At 36.2% G+C, this 24,785-nt stretch overlaps 2 protein-coding genes across 2 annotated transcripts in view; one reads left to right on the top strand and one right to left on the bottom strand.

The window, feature by feature from the left end:
- Nucleotides 1-728: 728 nt before the first annotated feature.
- stxbp1b (syntaxin binding protein 1b) lies at nt 729-12,941 on the top strand. Its single transcript, XM_067406498.1, has 20 exons — nt 729-838; nt 4,178-4,227; nt 4,644-4,725; nt 4,821-4,897; nt 5,253-5,331; nt 5,434-5,537; nt 6,403-6,551; nt 6,834-6,918; nt 7,068-7,198; nt 7,379-7,486; nt 8,520-8,580; nt 8,666-8,731; nt 8,821-8,901; nt 8,982-9,120; nt 9,331-9,440; nt 10,398-10,502; nt 10,575-10,660; nt 10,758-10,912; nt 11,852-11,978; nt 12,105-12,941. The coding sequence occupies exons 1-19, from the start codon at nt 802-804 to the stop codon at nt 11,959-11,961; spliced, it is 1,815 nt and encodes a 604-aa protein (XP_067262599.1). The 5' UTR covers nt 729-801; the 3' UTR covers nt 11,962-11,978; nt 12,105-12,941.
- A 547-nt stretch (nt 12,942-13,488) lies between these two features.
- whrnb (whirlin b) overlaps nt 13,489-24,785 on the bottom strand; it is a 70,364-nt gene continuing 59,067 nt past the window's right edge. Inside the window, exons 10-12 of the mRNA XM_067406627.1 lie at nt 20,447-20,628; nt 20,061-20,177; nt 13,489-15,130 (exon numbers count right to left, since the gene is read on the bottom strand). Of these exons, the coding sequence (XP_067262728.1) occupies nt 14,948-15,130; nt 20,061-20,177; nt 20,447-20,628 (482 nt within the window). The 3' untranslated portion in view covers nt 13,489-14,947. The remainder of the gene's footprint in view (nt 15,131-20,060; nt 20,178-20,446; nt 20,629-24,785) is intronic.

Genomic DNA, 24,785 nt, shown 5'->3' with positions numbered 1-24,785 from the left:
ATAATGACGTGATTGAAATTAATTATTAAGTCTATAGCTTAACTGAAGTAACGAAAATAGCTTATAGATCTTAAGATTCAAAAGAATCGAATCACTGGGATGATCCAAATTTCTCAACATTATACAGGTTTTAAGACATACAAGGATCTAATACAGATAGGACATTAAAAAAAAATCTAAAAAAAATAACTGTATAGTATAAAAGCATTACAAATGTGTGCAGAGTACAATGAGTACTGTAAATATAGCATGCAATATAATTTAACTCATTCTAAAAATATAGTTATATTTTTATACCATATTTCTGTTTTTTCCATGTGTGAAATAATATATCATTTTGTGGAGAGATTTCAAGACATTTTTAAAATGTTTCTAAGCAGAAAAAAGCAAGACGATGTCGCCCTCTGGTGGGTAGTAGTGGTCTTTTTCCTGTTAATTCTTCCTTCTAAATAGTCACGTCATTCTCGTGCACATCATTCATGTTAATATGTCATGACGTTAATTTAAAATCTTTTGCTTTCATACTGTATAACTACGCAATATCCAAAATATTAATCACTCGAGGCTCACAAAAACAGTCAAGGCTTTGTCGAAACATGATGGAAGCTACTGGAAGGCTACGCTTAATATGTAGGAAATGAATGTACATTTACAAGACATGCTGCACTTGTCAACAGAGGAGCTGCGGAGGCGTGTAGTGGGATTAGGCATCGACGCAAGCACCACATCACATTTACACCAACTGTAGCTCTGAGCGCGCGCACACTGTGAGTCCAGCAGGCAGAGGGAGCAGGAGACAGGATGGCATCTCTAGGACTCAAGGCGATTGTCGGAGAAAGTAAGAAATGTTTTGCTGAAGTTGCTTTATGGCAAAAATTACTGACGTTTTTGAATGTAATATTTCAGATATTTCTAATTTGTGGAATTATTGATATTTCCATAGAAATTTGTAGGCCTACATGTGTGTTGAGATGCTTTATTATTACAATAGGCTATTCACTAACAGTATAAGCCTCATACAATAACACCGCTCTTCTTAAATCCTTATTCTTCAAATTGAACACATGCTTTTATATTATATGAATCAGTGTCACTATGCATTAAAAGGTATGATTGTAATGTTGCTGAAAGCACACACGCATTGGAGATACACACTAATCTGTGTAGTCCTGTGGGATTAAGGATCTAAAGGGGCGGTTTGCGTGGAAGCACAAAGAGTGGGAAAAACAGGCCTGAATAAAAACAATACAGACAGGCAATTGTTCTTAGAAAAGTTATTAAACAAAGCTTTGGTGTTTAGATGTTAATGGTTGAATTTGTTAATGGTTGAAGGTGTTGTATAGTCTACTTTTTTAATCTGTCATTAATTGAGCTATTAAGTCTTATTGGTCTATCTATCTATCTATCTATCTATCTATCTATCTATCTATCTATCTATCTATCTATCTATCTATCTATCTATCTATCTGTCTATCTGTCTGTCTGTCTGTCTGTCATCTATCTAATCTTGATATCCTAAATGTAATTTTTTGTGATTCCCTATATCATAATATTGTTGACCTGTTGTTTTATTTTTATACAGGCTCATTGGATGTTAGGTTTTCCATACTCTTTCTCTTACAGTTACTTTATGAAATGCCGTGTGAAAAATGTAGGCTACTTTTTTCCAGCACTGGTTAATTTCTGGACCTAAATACATCCATGAGGATTAATGAGATTTTCATAATTCACTCTTGATTCTTTCTTTCATCATATCTGGTCTTCACTTCTTGCCATCTGCCTGTGTCATTCCTCCCTGTTATTTCTGCTGCCATATACAGTACTGGTGTTGATTAAATCTTAGAGATTCTGAGAAAAACATCACCTATTATCAGGTGTGAGTGTTTGTAACTTTGGCAAATGTGAAAATCAAGCATATTTATGGCTGAAGCAGCATCAAGCAATATAGTTTATCAGAAATTCTGCTTTTCTGACATATTGGTTTGAACTATTAATATTGTATCTGATTTCAGTAGGTAAAGTTTTCAGCCTGTCAATATCTTAGTTTTCAATCCAGTTCCCACCCTTTAATCACACATTTCGCCAGCAGAATTTTTTATAGACAGTTATTTTGTTAGATTGGATGCGGATTTGTCGTTCGACAATTTCAGTAATAGCCTGTGTGAGGTTCATCACAAGTTTATTTAAATGCAACAACACCTCTGGGTGTCAGAACTGGCAGATCCAGCGTCAATAGCTGTGAAATGTGTTATATGACTGCAGGAAGCTGTTGCATTTGGGATCTCGTGATTCAATGGAGATTTTAGGAGGGCAGTAAAAATGATAAAGGTCCACTGTGCTCACATCCAGAAAGACTGAGAGTGAGAAAAAAAAGAGTGACAAAGAGCAAGAGAAATAGAGACAGAGGAAGAACAAAAATAGAGAGGCTGGTGCTGTAAGAGGATTGGGAAGAGATTAGGCCTGTGATTGCTGGGTCTCTCTCACCACACTGAATATATATTATTTAAACAAACAAATAAAGTTGATAATTTCATTTTCTGTTGTCATAAAAGACATTTGATTTTTTTATTTTATTTCATGTTATAAACTTTTTTAATCAACAAGAAGCTATTTAATTGGGGCAATAAAAAAATAATAACAGTAAATTTAATATTAATATTTATATATTAATAACAATATTAATAACATTATGCTATTGATAAATATAAATGAATGTGTCACACAAGAGATGAAAAGATTTAAATGAAGGTATTATATATTATTTATAAAACTCAAAAGGTAACAAAAACTCTCAGGATACTTAGACTGGTATATAAACCCATGAACAAAACAACCAGCACACATGGACGAGATCAGACAATGAACAGAACAAACAGGGTTTAAATACACAAGCAAACAAATCAAAGAAACAAGATACAGGTGATACACTCAATGAAAAACCATGGCAACAAGCGAAAGAACCTAGACAAAGGAAACTGATCTAGAAACAGGCAAGAAGTAACTTAATGTCATACTCAAAAACAGAACAAAGGAGGCATAACCCTTACAATATGACAACACACACACATACACAAAATATGGTGACACTTTACAATAAGGTCCTATTAGTTAACATTAGTTACTTTAACTTTACTAACAATGAGCAATACATTTGATACAGTATTTAGTAATCTTTGTTAATATTCATTAATAAGGTTCATGTTAGTGTAGGTCAGTTAAATAGTAACAGATACAACTTTTGCTTTTAATAATGTACTAGTAAATGTTGAAATTATAATTACTTTTAAAGATTAATAAATGTTTTTTTTTCATTGTTAATGATAACTAATGTGTATAAACCTTATTATGATATATTATATAAACTATAAATGTATATAAGCCTTATTATATGTTGAATAGAAAGTCTGTATTAGCACTGAATCAAGAATGAAAAAATATTTAAACATATATATCCTAATATCATTTACAAAGGTGATGCTAAGTAGCAAAATATAATATGAATGTACCGTTAATATAATATAAATTCAGCCCAGAGCCATGTTTTTTAGACTCTGCAGAGGGTATGGTGCTGTTTTAATTGTAAAGACGAAAGAAGATTTAGACTCAGCAACACCTCTACCTGATACTTTTGGCAAACTCTGCAGAGTTAGTGGACTGTGTGTGCGTGACAACATCTGTTAAAGTCTATGATTATGCACTGCTTTAGCACACACCTTTCAGATATATTTAGATTATGATACCCCATCACACCTGTACCAACTATACTGCTTGTTCTTTTCCATTTTACAAGAGCATTTATGAGTCTCAGTCTGAAAAGATCTTTGTTTGGATCTCTGCTTCAGTCAATGGTATCACTATTTAAGATGAATTCATAACATATATCTAGAATTGTAGAATTAGTCACTTTGGTAAGAACCTACGCTAGAAAGCTTGAGACTTTGTTTTCAGTCTTTATAAGTTCTTTCTATAATTAAGTCTTTTGTTGTCTTTTTGTGATCCTGAAAGCAAACTTTTGAGAAGGTTCCTGTGATCTTGGCTTTGACTCAGATTTGCTTCATCTCTTGCATGCAAAATGTATTTGCTATTCTCCCTGTACCATGTCTATTCTGCTATCCATTTTGCAGAAATTGATTTTTTTGTTCTCTCTCTGTCTCTTTTTTTTTTTTTTTTTTTTCAGAGATTATGAATGATGTCATTAAGAAGGTGAAGAAGAAGGGAGAGTGGAAGGTACACATGAATATCACCCTCATTTCTGCTGAAGAACATCTTGTGTTTAAAAGTCAATCATTATGAAAAAGATTGTTGCTGGTTTGTTGTAATATGCAGCATTTGTTTGTGAAGTCAAAAAAATCTTCATTTAGTCTGTGCACTATAATAATAAAAATAATATTGAAATAAACTTCAATTAAATTGAATTAAAAGATAACTCTGGTATCTGGTATAGACCTTATTTGCTTAAAAGACCATCCTAAACTCTAGCATTAAATCGGCACAACAGCATTCCATGTTGGCAACCAGCATTCAAATACAACAAGCTGTGTTACGCTGGTCTTTTTCCACCTGGTTGTAATGGTAAAAAATGATTTGTTGAGTGAGCATGAATGCTGTTCATAGATCATGTACAGCATGCTGTTCTCCCTCAGGCTTTGGTGGTGGACAAGCTCAGCATGAGAATGATTTCATCATGCTGTAAAATGACAGACATCATGTCTGAGGGAATCACAAGTGAGTTTTATTCCTGTAGAACAAATTCACATAGCAGTATATAGCAATTAGGCTCAAATTTACTTTCTTTCATAACCTTTTCTTTTTTTCTCCAGTTGTTGAGGACATATCCAAGCGGCGTGAGCCTCTTCCTACCATGGAAGCCATATATCTCATCACTCCATCTGATGAGGTAACCCGTTGTCTCATATATTCTTATATAAAAATGAGCTAATACAGGAGTTTGTAGCATATTCAGTTTGTATCATATTCCAACATATTCTAAGTTTCATGTGACACTGAAGACTGGAGTAATGAGTCCTGTAAATTCAGCTTTGCCATCACAGGAATACATTACATTTTAAAATATATTAAAATAGAAAACAGTTATTTTAAATTGTAATAATGTTTCACAATATTACAGATTTTACAGCTTTGGTGAACATAAGAGACTTAAAAAACAATCTTACCTACCCCAAGCATTTGAATGGTAGTGCATATAAATAATAAATTTTCTTTTTATATATATGTATTTGTGTTTTCAACAGTCAGTTGAAGGACTCATCAATGACTTCAGAGACCCCCGTAACCCTATATACAGAGGGGCACACGTGTTCTTCTCAGACAGTGAGTGTGTTTTTTGGACGTCAGCAACTGTTTTCTACCACATCTAGATGTTTATCTAGTATATGTATCTCACTCAGTCTCTGTTTTTATTTTTGATTTCAGCTATTCCAGACTCTTTGTTCAACTTGATAAGTAAATCCCGTGCCTCTAAATCCATAAAGACACTGACTGAGATTAACATTGCTTTCCTGCCCTATGAATCACAGGTGAGAGCCTTTAAATTAGACCCTGGGACTTCCTAGTACCTGAGAACGAAAGAATGATGCTTAGGAGGAAGTATGGAGGTGTGGGGGAAGGGTGGTGAACTCATGTATCATGCCGGAACATTCGAGAGCAGCTTTGGTCAGGCCGTCTCTGTGCCTCCAATCCTCTGTTGTTGCCCTTTATAATTAATCCTGAGGAGTGGCTGAATCAGCCCTCCCTATCCCAACCCTAATCCCACTCCCCATTGGCTAATGCCCCATCAACGAGTCACTGGGCAGCCAATGACAGAGAGCGTGGATTTGGATGGTTGGATGTCAGTCAGGTTATGTTCTTGTGACAGATGGAGCAGTATGTTCAGGCTAGTGTGTTAGGATAGGGAGAGAGAGAGAGATACAAAACTGATATGGATTATGGGTCAAGCTGAGGGAAGGAAAGAGGATAGTGCAGTTTTTATGAAGCTGTAGATTAGTCGGAATACCATGTTTCTAGCCAAACCTGCAGAAATGTACAGGACAGAACACATACATACAGGGAGAGGTGAGGCGGGTGACATATCGATGAGTTACTGTTGAGAAAGAGGATTATGGGACAGTAACAGCCATATACAATGTGTTACTTACTGAGGCATCCACAAACTGGCAATAATAACATTCATCCCTGCTTCAATTTTGACTTTTAACAAGTTCTCATGAATTCATAGTATTCATAAAACAGTACTAGGTTGGCCTACTACTTATGGTGAGATTCTGAAGTGTGCATCTGATGAACACTTTACATCTAATTATTGGTAATAGTATCATATAGGAAAAACGTTTTAATGGTCATGAAGTATGTTTCAATTATCTATTGTTGGTATGCTGTCCTCAGGTGTACTCAATGGACAACTCAGATGCCTTCCAGGATTTCTACAGTCCGTTTAAAGCTGATGTAAAGAACCGGGTGTTGGAGCGTTTAGCCGAGCAAATAGCCACCCTGTGCTCCACACTGAAAGAGTACCCAGCTGTTAGATACAGAGGGTGAGAGAGGAAGAGGAAATACACATAAACATCTCACTGACAAACTTACTTTCTTATAAACACTATCTGTAATGTGACTCCAAACATTATCAGCCATCTGCAAAGACAATATAAGAAACACAAGCAAACTAAAAACAGAAAAATAAAAAAGATTTTTTTTTATTAATAACTTTTAATAATTAATAATAATAACTTTTAATAATATTAATAATTTTTTACAGTGTACAGTGAGCGTTAATGGTCGTCATCACGTAGCATCATGATTGAATCTGTGTTTTTCAGAGAGTACAAAGACAATGCGGTTCTGGCCCAGATGCTTCAGGATAAACTGGATGGTTACAAAGCAGATGACCCCACTTTGGGAGAGGTGAGTCTGAGAGCTTGTATTTTGTCTCGAATGATAAAAATAAACTGCTTCTGTCTTGCACCAGTGACCTTAATTTCTCACTGTCCAACTTTAATTCTTTGCCTTAATGTTTTGTGCTCTTTTTGTCTTTTTTCCCTTCTCTTTCTCAGGGACCTGATAAAGCACGTTCCCAGCTATTGATTCTAGATCGAGGTTTTGACCCTGTCTCTCCACTTCTGCATGAGCTCACATTTCAAGCCATGGCCTATGACCTGCTGCCCATTGAGAATGATGTCTACAAGTAATAACTGATCTCCAACAGTTTGTAAATAATCTATAAACTGCTCTAAGGTTACTGACCCTCGGTCAAGTTCAAGTGTTTCACCTTTCATGATGTTAATAACTCCTTCCATCATCACACTGTACATGTATACTGTAGGCAGTTACTGATGCTGATGGTGCATGTGTGTGTGTCTGTCAGATATGAGACCAGTGGAATGGGTGACACTCGTATGAAAGAGGTGCTGTTGGATGAAGATGACGACCTGTGGATGACTCTGAGACATAAACACATAGCAGAGGTGTCAACGTAAGTCTGTCCTGCAAAGATTAAAGGGTTAGTTCACCCAAAAATGAAAATTCTGTCATTTATTACTCACCCTCATGTCGTTCCATACCTGTAAGACATTTGTTAATCTTCGGAACACAAATTAAGATATTTTTGTTGAAATCCGATGGCTGAGTGAGGTCTGCATAGCCAGCAATGACATTTCCTCTCTCAAGATCCATTAATGTACTAAAAACATATTTAAATCAGTTCATGTGAGTACAGTGGTTCAATATTAATATTATAAAGTGACGAGAATATTTTTGGTGTGGCAAAAAAAAAAAAAAAAAAAAAAAGACTTATATAGTGATGTTCAATTTCAAAACACTGCTTCATGAAGCTTCGGAGCGTTATGAATCTTTTGTGTCGAATCAGCGGTTCGGAGTGCCAAAGTCATGTGATTTCAGCAGTTTGGCGGTTTAATACGCGATCCGAATCCTGATTCGACACAAAAGATTCATAACGCTCCGAAGCTTCATGAAGCAGTGTTTTGAAATCGGCCATCACTAAATAAGTCATTATTTAGTTTTTTTAGAGCACCAAAAATATTCTCGTTGCTTTATAATTTTAATATTGTACCACTGTACTCACATGAACTGATTTAAATATGTTTTTAGTACATTTACATTTATCTTGAGAGAGGAAGTGTCATTGCTCCCTATGAAGGCCTCACTGAGCCATCGGATTTCAACAAAAATATCTTAATTTGTGTTCCGAAGATGAAGGTCTTACGGGTGTGGAACGGCATGAGGGTGAGTAATAAATTACATTATTTTCATTTTTGGGTAAACTAACCCTTTAAAAAAATGTATATTCCTTAGATATATATTCCTAAAACTAGGTCAATTTTCAAAGAAAGAAAATATGAACCATCAAAACTAACTAAAGCTGAAACTGGAAATCAAAATTACAGTAAATGAAAAATACAGTGAATGAAAAAAAAATTTTGTGACATTTTCAAAAATGTAATATATATTAGATATTAGAAATGTATTCGTCTGTTTTTCTCTTTTAGGGCTGTGACTAAATCGCTTAAGGACTTCTCTGCAAGCAAAAAGATGAACACAGGAGAGAAGGTGTGTTATTTATCAGTGATCAAACCTTAAATGCAGTTTCGTGATTATTGTCCAATAACTAACCAGCTATTTTTGCATCTTACAGACCACCATGAAAGAGCTCTCCCAAATGCTTAAAAAGATGCCACAGTACCAGAAAGAATTAAGCAAGGTACTGTGATAATTTACACCTTTTATTTAAATTGGGATAATTAAGTCAATAGGGCTGATCTTTCTTATGGTGGTTTTGTAATCTTGCAGTATTCAACTCACCTGCACTTAGCAGAAGACTGTATGAAGCATTACCAGGGCTCAGTGGACAAACTGTGCCGTGTTGAGCAGGTAAAGATTTCTTTGATCAATCTGTCTGCTCAATTCGACATATTAATGAACGTTAATGGTGTTTATGTGCTCTGTCACAGGATCTAGCTATGGGCACAGATGCAGAGGGTGAGAAGATCAAAGACCCCATGAGAGCCATCGTACCCATCCTACTGGACGCCACCGTCACCATCATGGACAAGATCCGTATCATCCTGCTCTATATCTTCCTCAAGAATGGTGAGGGAACCTAAAAATGGCCAATGCTTTGGATTCTCTCTCTATTTTGTTGTATGTGTGGGTGAGATGGGGGTGGTACGTTTGATATGTACAGTTTGTACACATAGTCATTACTAATATCACACAACAGTGAGCAAAACTGTTATAATGCTGTTTAAACGCTATAATTGTGTGTATAATATTCCTGGCTGACTATGTATGGGTCTATAGGTGTGTCAGAGGAGAATCTGTGTAAGCTCCTCCAGCATGCTCAGATTCCTCCAGAGGACAGTGACATCATCTCTAATATGGCCCACATGGGGCTTCCCATCATTTCAGAGGTCAGCTGATCCCTCCTTTCTCTCACCATATTCACTGAATAGGGTGACACCATGGGTGCAACATTATTGATGGATCATCATTTACTCACCCTTAGGTTGCTCAAATTCTGCATGATTTGTTTTTCACAATCACAAAGGAGATATTTTTGCAGAATCTGTAAGTTTATTTTTTCCCATACAAATAAAAAATGAAAGTGATTTATACTGACAAGATTCAAAATTTACAACACTTTTCACTGAAAATCACCCCCTGCCATATAGTTGCTATTTTGGCTCTCTATTTAAGTACTAAAATAACTGTTTTCTATTTTAATATATTTTATAATGTAATTTTTTTCATGTGATGGTGAAGTTGTAATTTTCAGCATCATTACTCCAGTCTTCATTGTCACATGATCCTTCAGAAATCATTCTAATATGCTGATTTGGTGCTCAAGAAACATTATTATTAATTTTATTAATGTTGAAAACAGTGCTGCTTAATTTTTTTTTTTTTCTTTCATGAATAGAAAGTTCAAAAGAACAGCATTTATTTGGAATAGAAATCATTTGTAACCGTATAAATGTCTTTACTGTCACTTTTAATCAATTTACTGCATCCTTGCTGAATAAAAATATTAATTTCTTTTTGAATGGCAGTGTAAATATTGACCAGTATTGTATATTTAATTGTGGATATTCATTTCCACTTATTTTTTCATTCATATAACACTTTTTACTCACTTAATGTTTAATATCACTAGTAATTTAACTATGAATATTGTCATGCATAAATTTACTTGTAGCATCAAAAACTATTTCTAGTCTGTTTATAGACAAAACAGAATATATCAGCCATGTATTGGTTATCAGCCATAACATGAAAATGGTTACTGACTTATTCATCCAGAATTTGGTGCATCACTTATCATAATGTCTGAGGTCAAAATGCATAACTTTTTAAATATGAATCCACAGCAAGTAACCACACGCAAAGGGAAGAAATCTGACCGCAAGGAAAGAGTCAGTGAGCAAACGTACCAGCTCTCCCGATGGACTCCGCTGGTTAAAGACATCATGGAGGTGAGCTAAACTGACAGTACTTGCCTTACTTTGGATATGTCAACATTCTTTAAAATTAATTTCTCCTAATAGGATGCCATTGAAGACAAACTTGATCCAAAACAGTATCCTTACATCTCCACACGCACAGTATCCTCAAAAACGACCACAGCTACCAGGTAGGATTAGCTCCACAAACATATGGATTCATATGCAACATCTTCTCATTAATCTACTGAAATATCCAGTGATAATAATACTGTTGTCTATTTTTAGTGCCCGTTATGGAAACTGGCATAAGAACAAGAGTCCAGGAGAGATACGCAACGGCCCACGCATCATCGTCTTCATCATCGGGGGTGTGACCTACAGCGAGATGCGCTGCGTCTATGAGGTCACACAGGCCAACGGCAAATGGGAAGCTCTCATCGGTGAGTTGCAGTGATAAAAGATCCTTTCTGACATCTCAAAACTGCCAGTGACTCACCATTTCAGAGACAACTATTAGAAGAGACAGCATTACACAAATCTGCTCTTCTTTTTATGGCTGTGTGACTGTGACTTTGACTAAAATTCCAGGCGATATACTAATCAGATTTCTTTAGACTATATGCTATCATTCAAAAGTTTGGCGTCCGTATTTTTTTTTTAAGTTTTTATAAAAAATTAATACTTCTATTCAGCAAGAATGCATTAAATTGATCAAAAGTCACATTAAAGGCTTTTACATATTATAAAAATTATAATTTTATATTGTTATGAAAATTCTATTTTAAATAAATGCTATTATTTTTTAGATTTCTATTCATAAAAGAATCCAGAAAAAAAAGCTTCATGGTTTTCACCAAATCAGCATATTAGAATGATTTCTGAAGGATCATGTGACAGTGAAGACTGGAGTAATGCTGCTGAAAATTCAGCTTTGCCATCACAGGAATAAATTCCATAGCAATAATATTTTACAATATTATTGTTTTTACTGTATTCTTGTTTTTTTGTTTGTTTTGTTTTGTTTTCATTAAATGCTGCCTTGGTGAGCATAGGAGACGTCTTTCAAAAATACAAAAACTGTAGTGTATATGTTTGTTGACCTTAAATATGAATTATTGAGTGCTGAAATTTGGCTGTGGGACACATAGGTTATGTCTTAAAAAATAATATACAGTACAGTGATGAACAGAAAGGATGAATGTTTACTGATAACTGCATATCTGTGATGATTAGTAAACTACATTTAACCCTCTCCACAATGTGAGTTAATGGTTTTAATTATGGTAGTTTAATGATTTAGAGCCTTTAGTGGTTTTTTTTGTTTGTTTTTTTTTTGGTCACAATGAAAGCCCTGATTGTGTTTACGGCCTCCCTCACAGGCTCCACCCATACCATCACTCCCATTAAATACCTAAAGCATCTGCAGCACCCAGACTTCCTGGATCCCAACGCGGCCCCTGAGGACCAGCTTCCTGCAGAAGATAAGTGACGAAGACAAGAAACAAGGTCAGACCTTTTACTATCTTTTGACATTTTGATCATTACATTCAACCCTTTTAATTATGTAGATATATTTTCATTTACTGTAACATTAAACAAAATTTGCCTCACTTTCTCTTTCTCTCCTTTTAGAATGTGGTGACATCATTGCCCTCCTTCACTATTCTGGTATCCTCAATGATATGATCCAACTAAACTTTCATTAACTCACACATCCAGACATTGTTTCTACACTTTGGCTAATTTCAGGCAGTCTGTCTTGTCAGCGATAGGCTATAGTGAAGTATATTATTACACAAGTAGCCTCTGTACCATTCATAATCACCTAAATATAAGCCTCAGGTTATATCAAAGTTTGTCAACTAACTGAAATATACATAAGGGATCATGCAGAGTCAGTCGGTCACTATCAATAAACAATGAATTATTAAGGTGTCATTATGCATTGTTGCTAACATGGGACCACTTGACTTGATTGTAACTAAAAAACAAAAGATTATTTAAATACTCTCAATGTTCAGCATAGCAAATTGAGTTTGAGATTCCAGTTTCCTGTTCTGTAAAGTAGTTTGGCCTGCTATGCAGTGGTCTGGTGTGTCTGCCAAGCATGATGGTGTCTATTGTGTGATGATCATGGTAATATTGGATGCCCCATTGTGAAAATCAATTGCTTTGTGTTGTTTTAATCTTGTGGTTAGGAAATTATAGTTACTAGTTTTGTATGCCGACTTTGTTCATATAGTAAATCCTCCCTCTCTGATATTCTGTTATTTTAGACATTGTTTTACATCTTCAGTAAGCACAAAATTACTGTTCCTTGTGCAGTAATGTAGTATGATTGCTTTTTTTGTTGTAGCCCATTATTTATTTACATTAAGAATACAAATTCATGTGGTGTAAATAAACAATATGTATGCCATATTTAAATATATTTAATACATCAGAGGTTATAAAGTGCAAACCAGTGTCTTGTGCATATATTAAAATAAATTGGCTTCTGTTAAACATTTGATTATGACATTTTGAGAGTTTTCATACCATGCAATCACACATTAGGCTATTTCTTATAATGTTATAGAAAATACACATTAGTTCAATTATATCCTAGATTAATAGATTAATTATATTAATCATTGCTGTTGGTGGACATTGAATGTCAAAGAATATATTAAAGATAAGACATTTTTAAACTTAAATGTTGTTTCTTCAAAAAAAGTACATTTAAAATAATAATTGAAATGACCTGCAAGACTTTGAATGGTGTCAAAATAATTGCAAAACAAGATAAATTAATTAAAAAAAGCAATTAAAACCATGTTCTTCATTTGAACACACGAGGGCACCAAATCACAACTTCAGCAAAGAAGAGCGACAAATCAACATCAACACTTTTTAGGTGGATGAGCAATAACAAATATGTAATGAAAATATGAATCAATTAGACATATAATTCAATCTTTAAATATTTATTTAAGTCTATTTTCCAGTTTGGCATAAATCATAAATATTTCAGGCATAATATTGTTACCCTGTACTGTCTCTATACGGTGTTGCTCTGTAATTAGCCTAAGATATTACAGTTCCTGTAAAGTTACAATATTGTGTGTTTTACATAGCAAAGTACAACAAATGACAAGCAACAAATAAATAAAAAGATCTTAATAAACTTAAAGACAGACTATCTGCATAACGGTTTGTGGTGTATGAATAACACATCTAAAGGAAAGAACATCATTTGGGGTTGAAAGACTAATATGCTTGTATGTTTCTATACTAAGTGGTGATGTTTTGGTTTCATATTTGAGGGTTTTATGTTTATGTAGTCATTGAAAACATTATATCAACAGTATGTGCAAAAAATATATATTACATAAATAATATATTTACAGCTTTACATTATTTTACCTATGTACAATAACTCTCTGCATTATCAGGAGCCATGCATTCACATATAAATGAAACACTGAACATCTGATCGCTTCAAAAAATACTGCTATACACATCTTCATTATACCTCTTTATAACCAATCTCTGAAGTAAGCACACTGACGCATAAGAGAGGACTAAAAAAACAGGGTGAATGTTTATGTGTGAGAAAGACTTAAAAAAAAAAAAAAAAAGCAAAAGAGAAAACATTGAGATAACTCTAACATCCTCCTCCTTGCTCACTTCGTCTGTCCAGGAATATATATATTTTGAAAATTGGAATTAATGAATGACTTGATATACACACACTACCATTCAAAAGTTTTGGGTCAGTAATTATTATTATTTTTTAATTTATACTTTTATTTACAAATATTAAGCAGCACAACTTTTTTTCAGGATTAATTATAATAAGAAATATATTTCTTAAGCACCAAATCAGCATATTAAAATGATTTCTGAAGGATCATGTGACACTGAAGACCGGAGTAATGATGCTGAAAATTCAGATTTGCCATCACAGGAATAAATAAATTAAAGAATAAATACATTTTGAAATATTAAAATATAAAACAGTTATTTTAAATTGTAATAATATTTCACAATATTACGGTTTTTACAGTATTTTCGATCTAATAATTGCATCCTTGGTAAGCACAAGAGACTTCTTTTGAAAACATTAAAAACAAATCTTACCGACCCCAAACTTTAAAGGTAGTTTGCATGTGTATATAAACTTTACTAAACACAGATCATATACAAGGTGGCACAGATTTGACAGAATTGACATAACCCTGATTTTGTCAAACATTTCACCATCAGTCTTGGCTCAGCAGATCTTCCACTGGAACATACTATGTTAAAACAGTAAACGTGTGATGGCTGGTCGCAAGAACACAGATGTAAGGTGGGTGTGTTGAAGCTTTTGATCTCTAAGCAAATTGTGACTCAGATATGACAAGCATGACTCATTGGGCCCCTCTGTGTGGACGTGACGTAAAGTGCCATATCTCTGCAGTGCAGTCAAGTGAAACTCTTGAGGAGGACTTCTATAGAGCAGAGTTGAACTCGGCGATCAAAAAGTCGACATGGTCTTTGTCTTTGGTCTTAAAAGCCTCCGCAATGACTTGAGTCGCATCCTGGTGCTCCATTCCTTTAAGTGACACGCCATTCACCTCCAGAATCACCTGACCCACCCGTAACTGCCCACAGATATGCACAGAGCCCCCCTTCTGGGAGACAGAAAGAGAGAAATAAGCAAAGAAAGCCTCAAACTTTCCAAAAGAAGGAGATCATCTATCAAAAGCGTGTGAGAAAAGACAAGCGAAAAATGGGGGAGAAAATGACCGCTTGCTTTCTCTGATATGGCACTTTATATTGAGAGGTCATTAGCTGACCTCCTGTCATAGTTTAAAGATAAAGTGCCTGAGGACTGATAGAAAGAGATGACCAAGACAAGCGTTCTGGTTGTCATGTTTTTTTCAGCTGGAGGGAGGCGGTCTGATCGCAGTCTAATAGCCCTGCTACACTTGGGCCAACAATCTCCTCTATTGTCCACAATCAACCAATAATTGTCACACCATGAAAGCGCTGCCACTGTCATATAATACTGCTGGAGTCTGATTTAATTTTTCAACATTTATTACAATTTAACTCAACATGATACCTGAGCTGTAAATGTCTGATCAAAGATTGAATAGTGATTGCTCTCATAATGAACATTTGATAAGAATCAAAGTGGATCTTAAGGAGTCTGGAAGAGCGGTAGCCATGGTTACTCCTATGACATCGGCTCATTGTGCCATGCATTTCTTTCAGGTTGGATTCAGTTCATTACAGTGTCAGAAAACATCTGAGATCTCACTCTAACATCACATATTATGCTTTAAAAATACTGCTTTTACCATAGTGAATAGCCATTATGCCTGTTTTTTTTTTTCTTCATATAATCAACAGCACTTTTTTTCAGAACTCTCTGAATATGTCACGTCATATTAGCATTACCCTGGTATAGGGTATCAAGAAGGACAATCAAGGACTAACCTATTGTCAGAGTTCTGTCACTTCAGTCTGTTTATTCTTGGTTTGGTGACAGAGCTCTGACACTCCTTCTGTCTTGTCGTTGTAAGTGTGCGTGTAAGAGTTCGCTCGGGCCGTACGCACTTCTGTCCACGTGAGTTGTTTTGTGTGTGAAGCATGGTGTTCATATCCCGGCACTTTGGTCTAGTTTGATTTTGGTTCTGTGTCGGGGTTCAGACATTCATGCTCTGTGTGCTCTGTCTTGTTGTGTGAGCGTACAGATTTGTTTGTTTCTATGTGCCATGTCCACTCCTGTCTATTGTATCGGATTATTGGTTCATTTGCCCCGCACCTGTCCTCCGTCGTTACCTGTTTTGTTTGCTCTCCCTATTTACTCTCCTTGTGTTTTCAGTCATGTGCCAATGTGTTCTTATGTACTGTTCATGTCCTGCCCTGCTTGAACCTGTTATTGTATCCAGTCCTGCTTTGTCCAGATGCCAGTCTTGTTTTCCCCAACGGGGTAGTTTTTGTTTGTTTTTGTTTTGTTTTATTTTATTAATAATAAAAAGCCCATTGTTTTCTGCATCACTGAGTCCTCGCCTCATTCCTTCACCCAACCCTGACACCTATTTACAATTCATTAGCTCAAAATCAAAGCTTAACCACAAAATTCTCTTAATTGTTTGTGCTATGAAGGTCAGCATTTTCAAGATGATAAAATCAGCAGAGAAATATTATGATTGTATCAAACAGCACTTAGAGTATTAGTAGATGTTTAATATCTGCTAACACTTTATTTTGATGGTCCCCCAACAGGTATTCTACTGACTATAAGACATTCATGTATTATATACAGTCTTTCCAATGTGACTTAAAGGATTAATTTACTTTCAAATGAAAATTAGCCCAAGCTTTACTCACCCGCAAGCCATCCTTGGTGTATATGACTTTCTTCTTTCTGATGAACATAATCACAGAAATATTAATACATATCCTGACGCATCCAAGCTTTATAATGGCAGTGAATGGGATCAGTGAGTATGAGCTGAAGAAAGTGCTTCCATCCACATCCATCCATCATAAATATGTGCTCCACACGGCTCTGGGGGGTTAATAAAGGCCTTCTGAAGCGAAGCGATGCATGTAAAAATATATCCATATTTAAACAAGTTATGAAGTAAAATATGTAGCTTCCACACGTAGCTGTCACGTAGGACATAGCGTACGCTTTGTGTGAACTGACAGAGTTGTACACTTTCTGTGTACGGTGAATACGGAAGGCAGCTCATGTGGAAGCTAGATGTTTTACTTCATAACTTGTTAAATATGGATTTTTTTACACAAACGCATCACTTCGATTCAGAGGGCCTTTATTAACCCCCCGAAGCCTTGTGGAGCACATGTTTATGATGGATGGATGTAGATGGAAGCACTTTCTTCAGCTTCTTCATACTCATTGATCCCTACCACTGCCATTATAAAGCTTGGATGTGTCAGGATATTTATTAACATTTCTGCAATTATGTTCATCAGAAAGAAGAAAGTCATATACACCTAGGATGGCTTGAGCGTGAGTAAAGCTTGGGCTAATTTTCATTTCGAAGTGAACAAATCCTTTAAACACCATTCACGAGTTCACACTTACAAATAAGTCAGGTAAATTAATTGGTAAATGTATTTGGCGTGCTGTCCGGGGAGAGGGCTCCGAGCTCGGTAATCGCCCGAACACAGTGCCCCCCCCCCTCCTTTTAGATTATATGAAGTAATCCAGAGAGTGTGAGGAGACGGGGTGGTGGAGGGATTCTGGAAACTGTCGAGGATCCTTGGGTGAGTTTGAATGTGATTATATACAGGCCTGAACTCATGCCGATTGGGTAGATACGTTGATTACAGATTGTTGACAGCTGGTTGAGATGATGTAATGATTAAGATTATGTAACGATGGGGTATCTTATTTGACTTGTTCCTCCTGAACTACGCTTATAAAAAATAATTTAGACAGATTCCTCCAGTCTTTTTTCCGAAACCCCGCCCTCTAAAGATCTGTCAGCCAATCCAATGTCAGCACACTCAAACATTTAACAGGCAGAGTGTTTTTGATCGGCTAAAAAAGTGGTTGGTTCCCAAACTCTTTTTTAAAGAGCCCAGGGCTGTCAAAGAAACAGGTGTGATGTCTCAGAACATTTTCTGGAGGAAAAAAAATATTTCACACTTTTACTTGTAAAACATGTCCAGATGGGTCTGTGACAGGCTGTGTTCTTGTGTGACCTTTCCAATGGAGAGATTTACACGTGCTGGTTGTGTAAACTGACATTCTATGCCAATTTCAAGGATACTCCACCATTCAACAAAGAATACAAACACAGCAACACCACTTTAGCACTTTGACATCATTTAGCAGTATCGGACATCTCTATAAATGTTTTTAGATATAAGTTATGTTAATCTCTTTTTTCATGCCCTAAAGCTAAAGCATATCACTAGATCCTTGATCCCCATTGAAAATGCAAGCAAACATTTTTCTGTGCAAAGCCACTTTGTGCTAAAGGGGAAATCTCTCACCTTCATGTTGAGTGAACACAACACTGATAGAAGCAAGCACACAGACACATGCACATAAATGGGTCCTAAATATGTTAATGTGCTATATTAGCTAAAAGAAAATGCTGGAATAAAGGTCATAATAGAAATGAGGGGGAAAAAAACAGCTCCTTTATACTGTATTTATCTTATCATTGCTAGATGCACAGGGGTCTATCTAATAGGGAAAAGTATTAACCATGTCATGAGTCATTTCTAATAAGAAAATTGTACTTGTTTTGTCATGCGAAGCTATAATTTTAGTCATATGATGATAAGCAGGTTTTACTGATCTAAGCATTCACATGTCTGTGAAAGAACAGCTTTTAAAAGCTTTCTGAAACCACATTATATAAGTTAGAACTGTATATTGCACCTTGATGGGTGTAATATCAGACCTTCACAGTACATTAGCTACCCTTTCCATTAGTGGAACAAAAGGTACTTTCTGGGAATAGTAATTCTAAGACTTAGTGATACTTTTATGTTAACATTTCATATTTGTTACAGAACAAAATTTCTATGTGGCTGAGTTCAAACAATGCAGAATATCAAATCAACATACTTTATAGCTCTGCACCAAAACGTATAGTAGCGAGCTGACCAGCTAGGCTATTAGGTACAGCAATGGTTCTGAACTGGTTTGGCCATGTATATATACACACAAAAACTTAGCCACAAAAATGGGTTTAATTTCATGACTCTTTCTTTTTTCTTTTTCTTTTTACAATGAAGTGATATACAGCGAGCATCGCTGACAGGACAAGAAAGTTTGTTTTTCTGAGGTCAGAGACTTTTTATTTTGTAAGTTATGAAAATAACATTAGAATAATGATTCTGACATATAGCCTGACAACATCTCATCTGACCACAGATACTGAATCGGGACAACGTGTTTTTCTCAGGCGCTCTTTACTTAAAATGTGTCTGACAGAAGTGACAACAGCTTGCACACATGTCTTTCAAAATAAAAATCTTGCATCAGAAAAATATAGAATTGGGTTTATTGTTGTGTCTTTGACTGTACACTGCGTGACCCACTCAAAACAGTCTTGTGACCCACTTTTGGGTTGCGACCCACCCCACTAAGAAACCATGAGCTACATAGGAAAGTTTTTTTTTTTTAAATGGAAGCTCATGTGACTGATCTGGAATGTTTAACATAGGAAACAACTTCACATGAAGTGCAATGCAGATTAGACTCATACTTGATTTCAACAGAGTATCATGTCGCTAGGCCAACAATATGACGTAATTTTTTATGTCATTTAAACTATAATTTTCATATTTTTGATGTTTATACACTACCGCTCAAAAGACTTTTTCAGTGAACTTGTGTGTTATGCATTCTGGATTGCCTTCTCCACAATGGATACTGCCTTAGATTTTTAAGCAAAAAATAATAACATTTACTATGCTTTCTTCCTTGTGGAACAGCCATCATGTAATGATGCCACAACATGCTAATTACACAGCTCACTAAGGTTTGAAAGACAGCTATTATTTTCAGAAAAGTTCATCTTTCTTAGCCATTGTTCTGAACTTTAACCCGTTCTAACCCACCTGTATGGTTGCAATGCGTGGCAGAGGCTGTCTGGTGTTGGCACCCCCTTCAACAGCAATACCCAGTGTACTGGCACACTTAGGCACCCGTACCAGTGTAGGCTCCATTATTCCCATCTAAAAACAATGAACAAAAGGAACACTACTTTAGACATCACCCTTAAGAAGACAGAAAAAGACAGGGAATGTGGAGGAAGAAGACAAGAGAGTTTAAGATGAATGAAGAAAAATCTGAGCTAAACCAAAACCTTCATTAAACAGCAGCAGGACAGACTAAATGCTTACAATGTGACATGAATTCATATATGCTTCTGTTTAACAGTTACTTATATGATGAAATGACACAAAATTATTTTTAACAACAGAACTTGTCGCTGCTCTCTCACCTGTTTTGTGGAGGCCTGTGCGAGTCCTTCTGCTCTGCGTGTGTCACCTGTGACCTGCAGGAAGGGAGGTTTACCCGGTCGCGGGCTACTGTCCTTACTCAACCCTCCAGCCTCTGCAATATCCACACCACTGTCCTCGCTCAGAGTCTGTCCACTGTCTGACAGCTGGGACAGCGTGGCTCCTGGGAATATAGACAAATGAGCACACAAAGCCATAAATAACCACACAATTTAGCTTTCAGAGATTAAAGGTCTGGATTCAGAATTTATGTGAACCTCACACATTAGTTGGATCTGAAAAGAGTTATACAGCGGAATGAATTCCCTAAGTGCTGAACTTCATCAAAGTTTAGATGTACCTACTCCAGCTGTCAATTTAGCATGTTAAATTAGCGTGACTAATTATTTCAAATGAATGAGATGCTGCCTGACCCTATGTGCATTCTGTAATAAGGTATCCTACCATCTGAGAAATTACATAGCCTTGGGTACCTTCTTTTATCTTTATATTGGCATCTAAAGCCAATTTTTGTAATGTATATATTTAACATGGCTAGGTATCGATAGAGATTCCCTGATTCATTCATTTTGATTGTGATTCATTTTGGTGTATTTCCATTATAATGTCCATTTTGCTTGCGTATGAAAGACTTTTTGTCTCACAGCTAATGCTGTACATTATACAGGAACAATTCTAACTTGATGCATTACAAAAATAATAATTTAAAAAATTAACCATAGGACCCAAACTATGCACTTCAATTGTAATTTATTATATAACAGATACAGTCCAATAATCAACACAACCAAAAATGTTCTGTGGATACCAACTGTTATATTTTAGTGCACTCATTCTGTTCCTGGTTCTCTGGACTTTGTGTTTGATTGTGTTTGTTTATGTTTATTTTTGTCAGTGAAACTCACTGCACTTGGATCCAGCTCTCCTTTGTTTTTGAGTTCTCCCTGCATTACAGAAGACTCAACCACAAATGGATCCAGCAGTCAACCTAATCCAGCATTTACTTGAGGACCACATCAGAGACTTTCTGGACATTGCTAATATCACTAACCTCCCAGACTTTGATCTGATTGGCTTCTTTTGCCATGGACTAAATAAACCGTTACAATCTACACTTCTCCACTATGGTCCTCGTGGATCGCTGAGTGAGTTCCTAGATTACACCCCTTGGATATGTGGCTTCCCTTCACTGTGGGGGAAATGGAGGACCCTTCTGCTAAACAGTTTTTTTCCCCTGTGGTCGCCATGCCAGAGTCCCCAGTCGGCATGGCCGCCTCACCTGTCAGTCGAAGCAACAATGCCTGTTCCAAGGAGATCGAGACTGGAATCCAGTTTGGCGGATCCACTACTGATGTCGGTGCGAGTGGCCGACATCCCGGTGGTCCCAGTGGGCAATCGCTGCTGATCCTCTGGAGGCAGCTGTGACCGCTCCTGAACCTTCTGCCTGCTGTGATATGGCCAGAGCGGCTGATTATGAATCACCTGTGTTCACTATTGACTGTGCTCATCCCTGAAATTTATCATGACACGACCACAGAGGTTGACCCTAAACTCTCTGTCTGTTCTGTCACATCCAAGGAGGCAGACTCTGAACCGTCAACCTGCCCTGTCATGGCTAAGGAAGCCATCCTTTAACTCTCTGCATGTCCTGTTACGGCCAACGAGGCAGACTCTGAACACTATGTGCTACCTGTTATGGCCACAGAGGCCATTTGTATAAGAGTTCTCTCTTATACAATTCCACCTGCTCAGCTGTGGTGGCCGTCTGATCCGCCATGGTGGCTTCTAGCTCCACCTGATCTGCCGTGGTGGTCTTTTGCTCCACCTGCTCTGCCGTGGTGGTGTCCAGCTCTGCCTGTCTCGCCTTGGTGGTTTTCAGCTGTGCTTACTCCAACCTGGTGGTCTTCAACTTCACCTGCTCTGCTGAGGTGGTCTTCAGTCCTGTCAGCTCTGCCTTGGTGGCTGCCTGCCCTGCTGGCTTTGCCCTGGCTCTCTGATCCTTCTCCATCTCCAGTTCCACCACACTGACCTGGCCCTACATCCCTCCCCTGTTCCACCTCTGCTCCACCTCCCTCCTTGACTTATGTGTCTGTTTGTTGAGGAGCATCTGGAATCCTCCTTAAACTCCTTAGTTCCATTTGCTTTGTTCCTTGTTTGTTTCCATAGTTACTGTCATTTGTTTCCCAGACAATCACCTTCACCTGTCCTGTGTTAGCCTCTTTCTTTCTTTCTTTCTTTCTTTCTTTCTTTCTTTCTTTCTTTCTTTCTTTCTTTCTTTCTTTCTTTCTTTCTTTCTTTCTTTCTTTCTTTCTTTCTTTCTTTCTTTCTATCTATCTATCTATCTATCTATCTATCTATCTATCTATCTATCTATCTATCTATCTATCTATCTATCTATCTATCTATCTATCTATCTATCTATCTATCCCAGTGTTTTCCCATGTTCTTTGTCTGGTGTTGTTCCTACATGGATGTTATGTTTGTTGCACTCATTCTGTTCCTGGTTGTCTGGTCTTTGTTTTTGATTTGTTTATTATTATTTTTTTCATCATAACTCACTGCATTTGGATCCAGCTCTCCTTTGTTTTTGAGTTTAGCCTACATTATAATTATTACACAATTATGAACTCAGTAAAAAGTATAGAAAGTTCATATATCTTTTTTAATGATATATACGAGTCATTTGTTTGTGAATCCTCTAAAAAGATTTGGTTTAAAGGGGTCATTTGTCTGTGTATCAAAAACATACTACATTGGTTGTGCTGTATGTTTTTGATTCACTAAAAAGATTTTTTAAAAGAGTCATTTGTCAAATAAAGACAGACACATAAACAATACCAACTTGAACAAATAACTAACTAGGGATAACTTAAAGGGATAGTTACAGTTTTTCTCAGTCGATTTGGTACATTTCTCGAATCAAACTCACAATTTGCAAAACAGTAAGTGCATTTCTCAAAACAAATTTGTACAAATAGCAAAACACCATGGATAACCTGCAAAAGCCACTCTCTTACTCAAAATCCTTAGTTCATCTCTCAAAAGTAAATATCTGTGTCAATGAACATGTCAGTGCCATCAGAATGACAAGTCCTTGTGTCATTGAGTACGGACGTTCATGTTCTCAATATAACCGTTTACTCTGGAGGGACGTTCTGATGGAAACTATGGCTAAAGTTTTGATGACAATTATTGTCAATTATAAGTTACATCTTAGTGTATGTGTGAGTGTAATTGCAAGAGAATGGAAAAGATTCAAATTTACTCTCTTACTGTTTGTACTGTATTTTATTGACAGAACATGTCATTGAGTCATTGAGTCATGTCGTTATTGAGTCATGTCATGTCGTCAAGATTCACCTGGGAGCAATTTACCAATTCAGGACAGATTTAGAAAAAAGTCTAATGGAAATATAGAAAGTATAGAAATATGCTTGACATATTATGATAACTTGTTCAACCATTTTGCATGTAAAGACTTATGCTATGAGCTCGTGCCTAAATGTTGTGGGGGGTGAGACTATTCAACAGAGACCCAATATAATACATTTTGATCAACATGACATAAGCAACTGATAATGTAGGAAACAACGGAGAATTGTACATAATCATTTGCATGGATGTACCAAAGCATTTGCAACTTGTTCAAAGAAATGAGAAACTGCTTTTTTGATGTGCACAAGTGACACAATGATGTGAGAATTGAACAGGTAGTTTTGAGATTTTCAATTCTGATCTGAGAAATGTACCAAAGCGACTGAGAAAAACTGTAAGTGAAAATTCTGTCATCAGTTACTCACCCTCATGTCATTCCAAACTTGTATGACTTTCTTTCTACTATGGAACATAAAAAAAGATTTTGAAAATGTCTGTTTTTTGTTTATATACCAAAAGTTAATCAAAACTGTTTGTTGACCAACCTTCTTCAAAATGTCTGCTTTTGTGTTCCACATAAGAAAGTGATTACAGGTTTGAAATTTTAGATGCCCCCTCATAATGTGATTATATTGGTATTGTGGTAATATTGAGATTAAACTTTACCTTATGTAAACACAATTCTTCGGATCAAACTAATGATATTAAGCTCATAATCATAGTTGCCATAATCAAAGTAAACTATGTGGCGTATGCCAATTTTAATCACCATAATCAGGCATGTAAACACATTAATCGCATTATTACTACTCTGACCAAAGTTTGCATGTGCTCTGTTGTACATGGATGCAGAGTGTTTTTCAGCCAACTTGAGTGAACTCCATGACCTTATTCTGAAGTTTTCCTTCCACTCTCTGTGCAGTATCTGCTGCTTATCTCCACCCA

Source organism: Chanodichthys erythropterus, chromosome 13 (genome assembly GCF_024489055.1).
Source record: "Chanodichthys erythropterus isolate Z2021 chromosome 13, ASM2448905v1, whole genome shotgun sequence".
Lineage (NCBI taxonomy): Eukaryota > Metazoa > Chordata > Actinopteri > Cypriniformes > Xenocyprididae > Chanodichthys > Chanodichthys erythropterus.
Note: the sequence above shows the minus strand (reverse complement) of the source record. Positions and strands in the feature narration are given on the sequence as shown.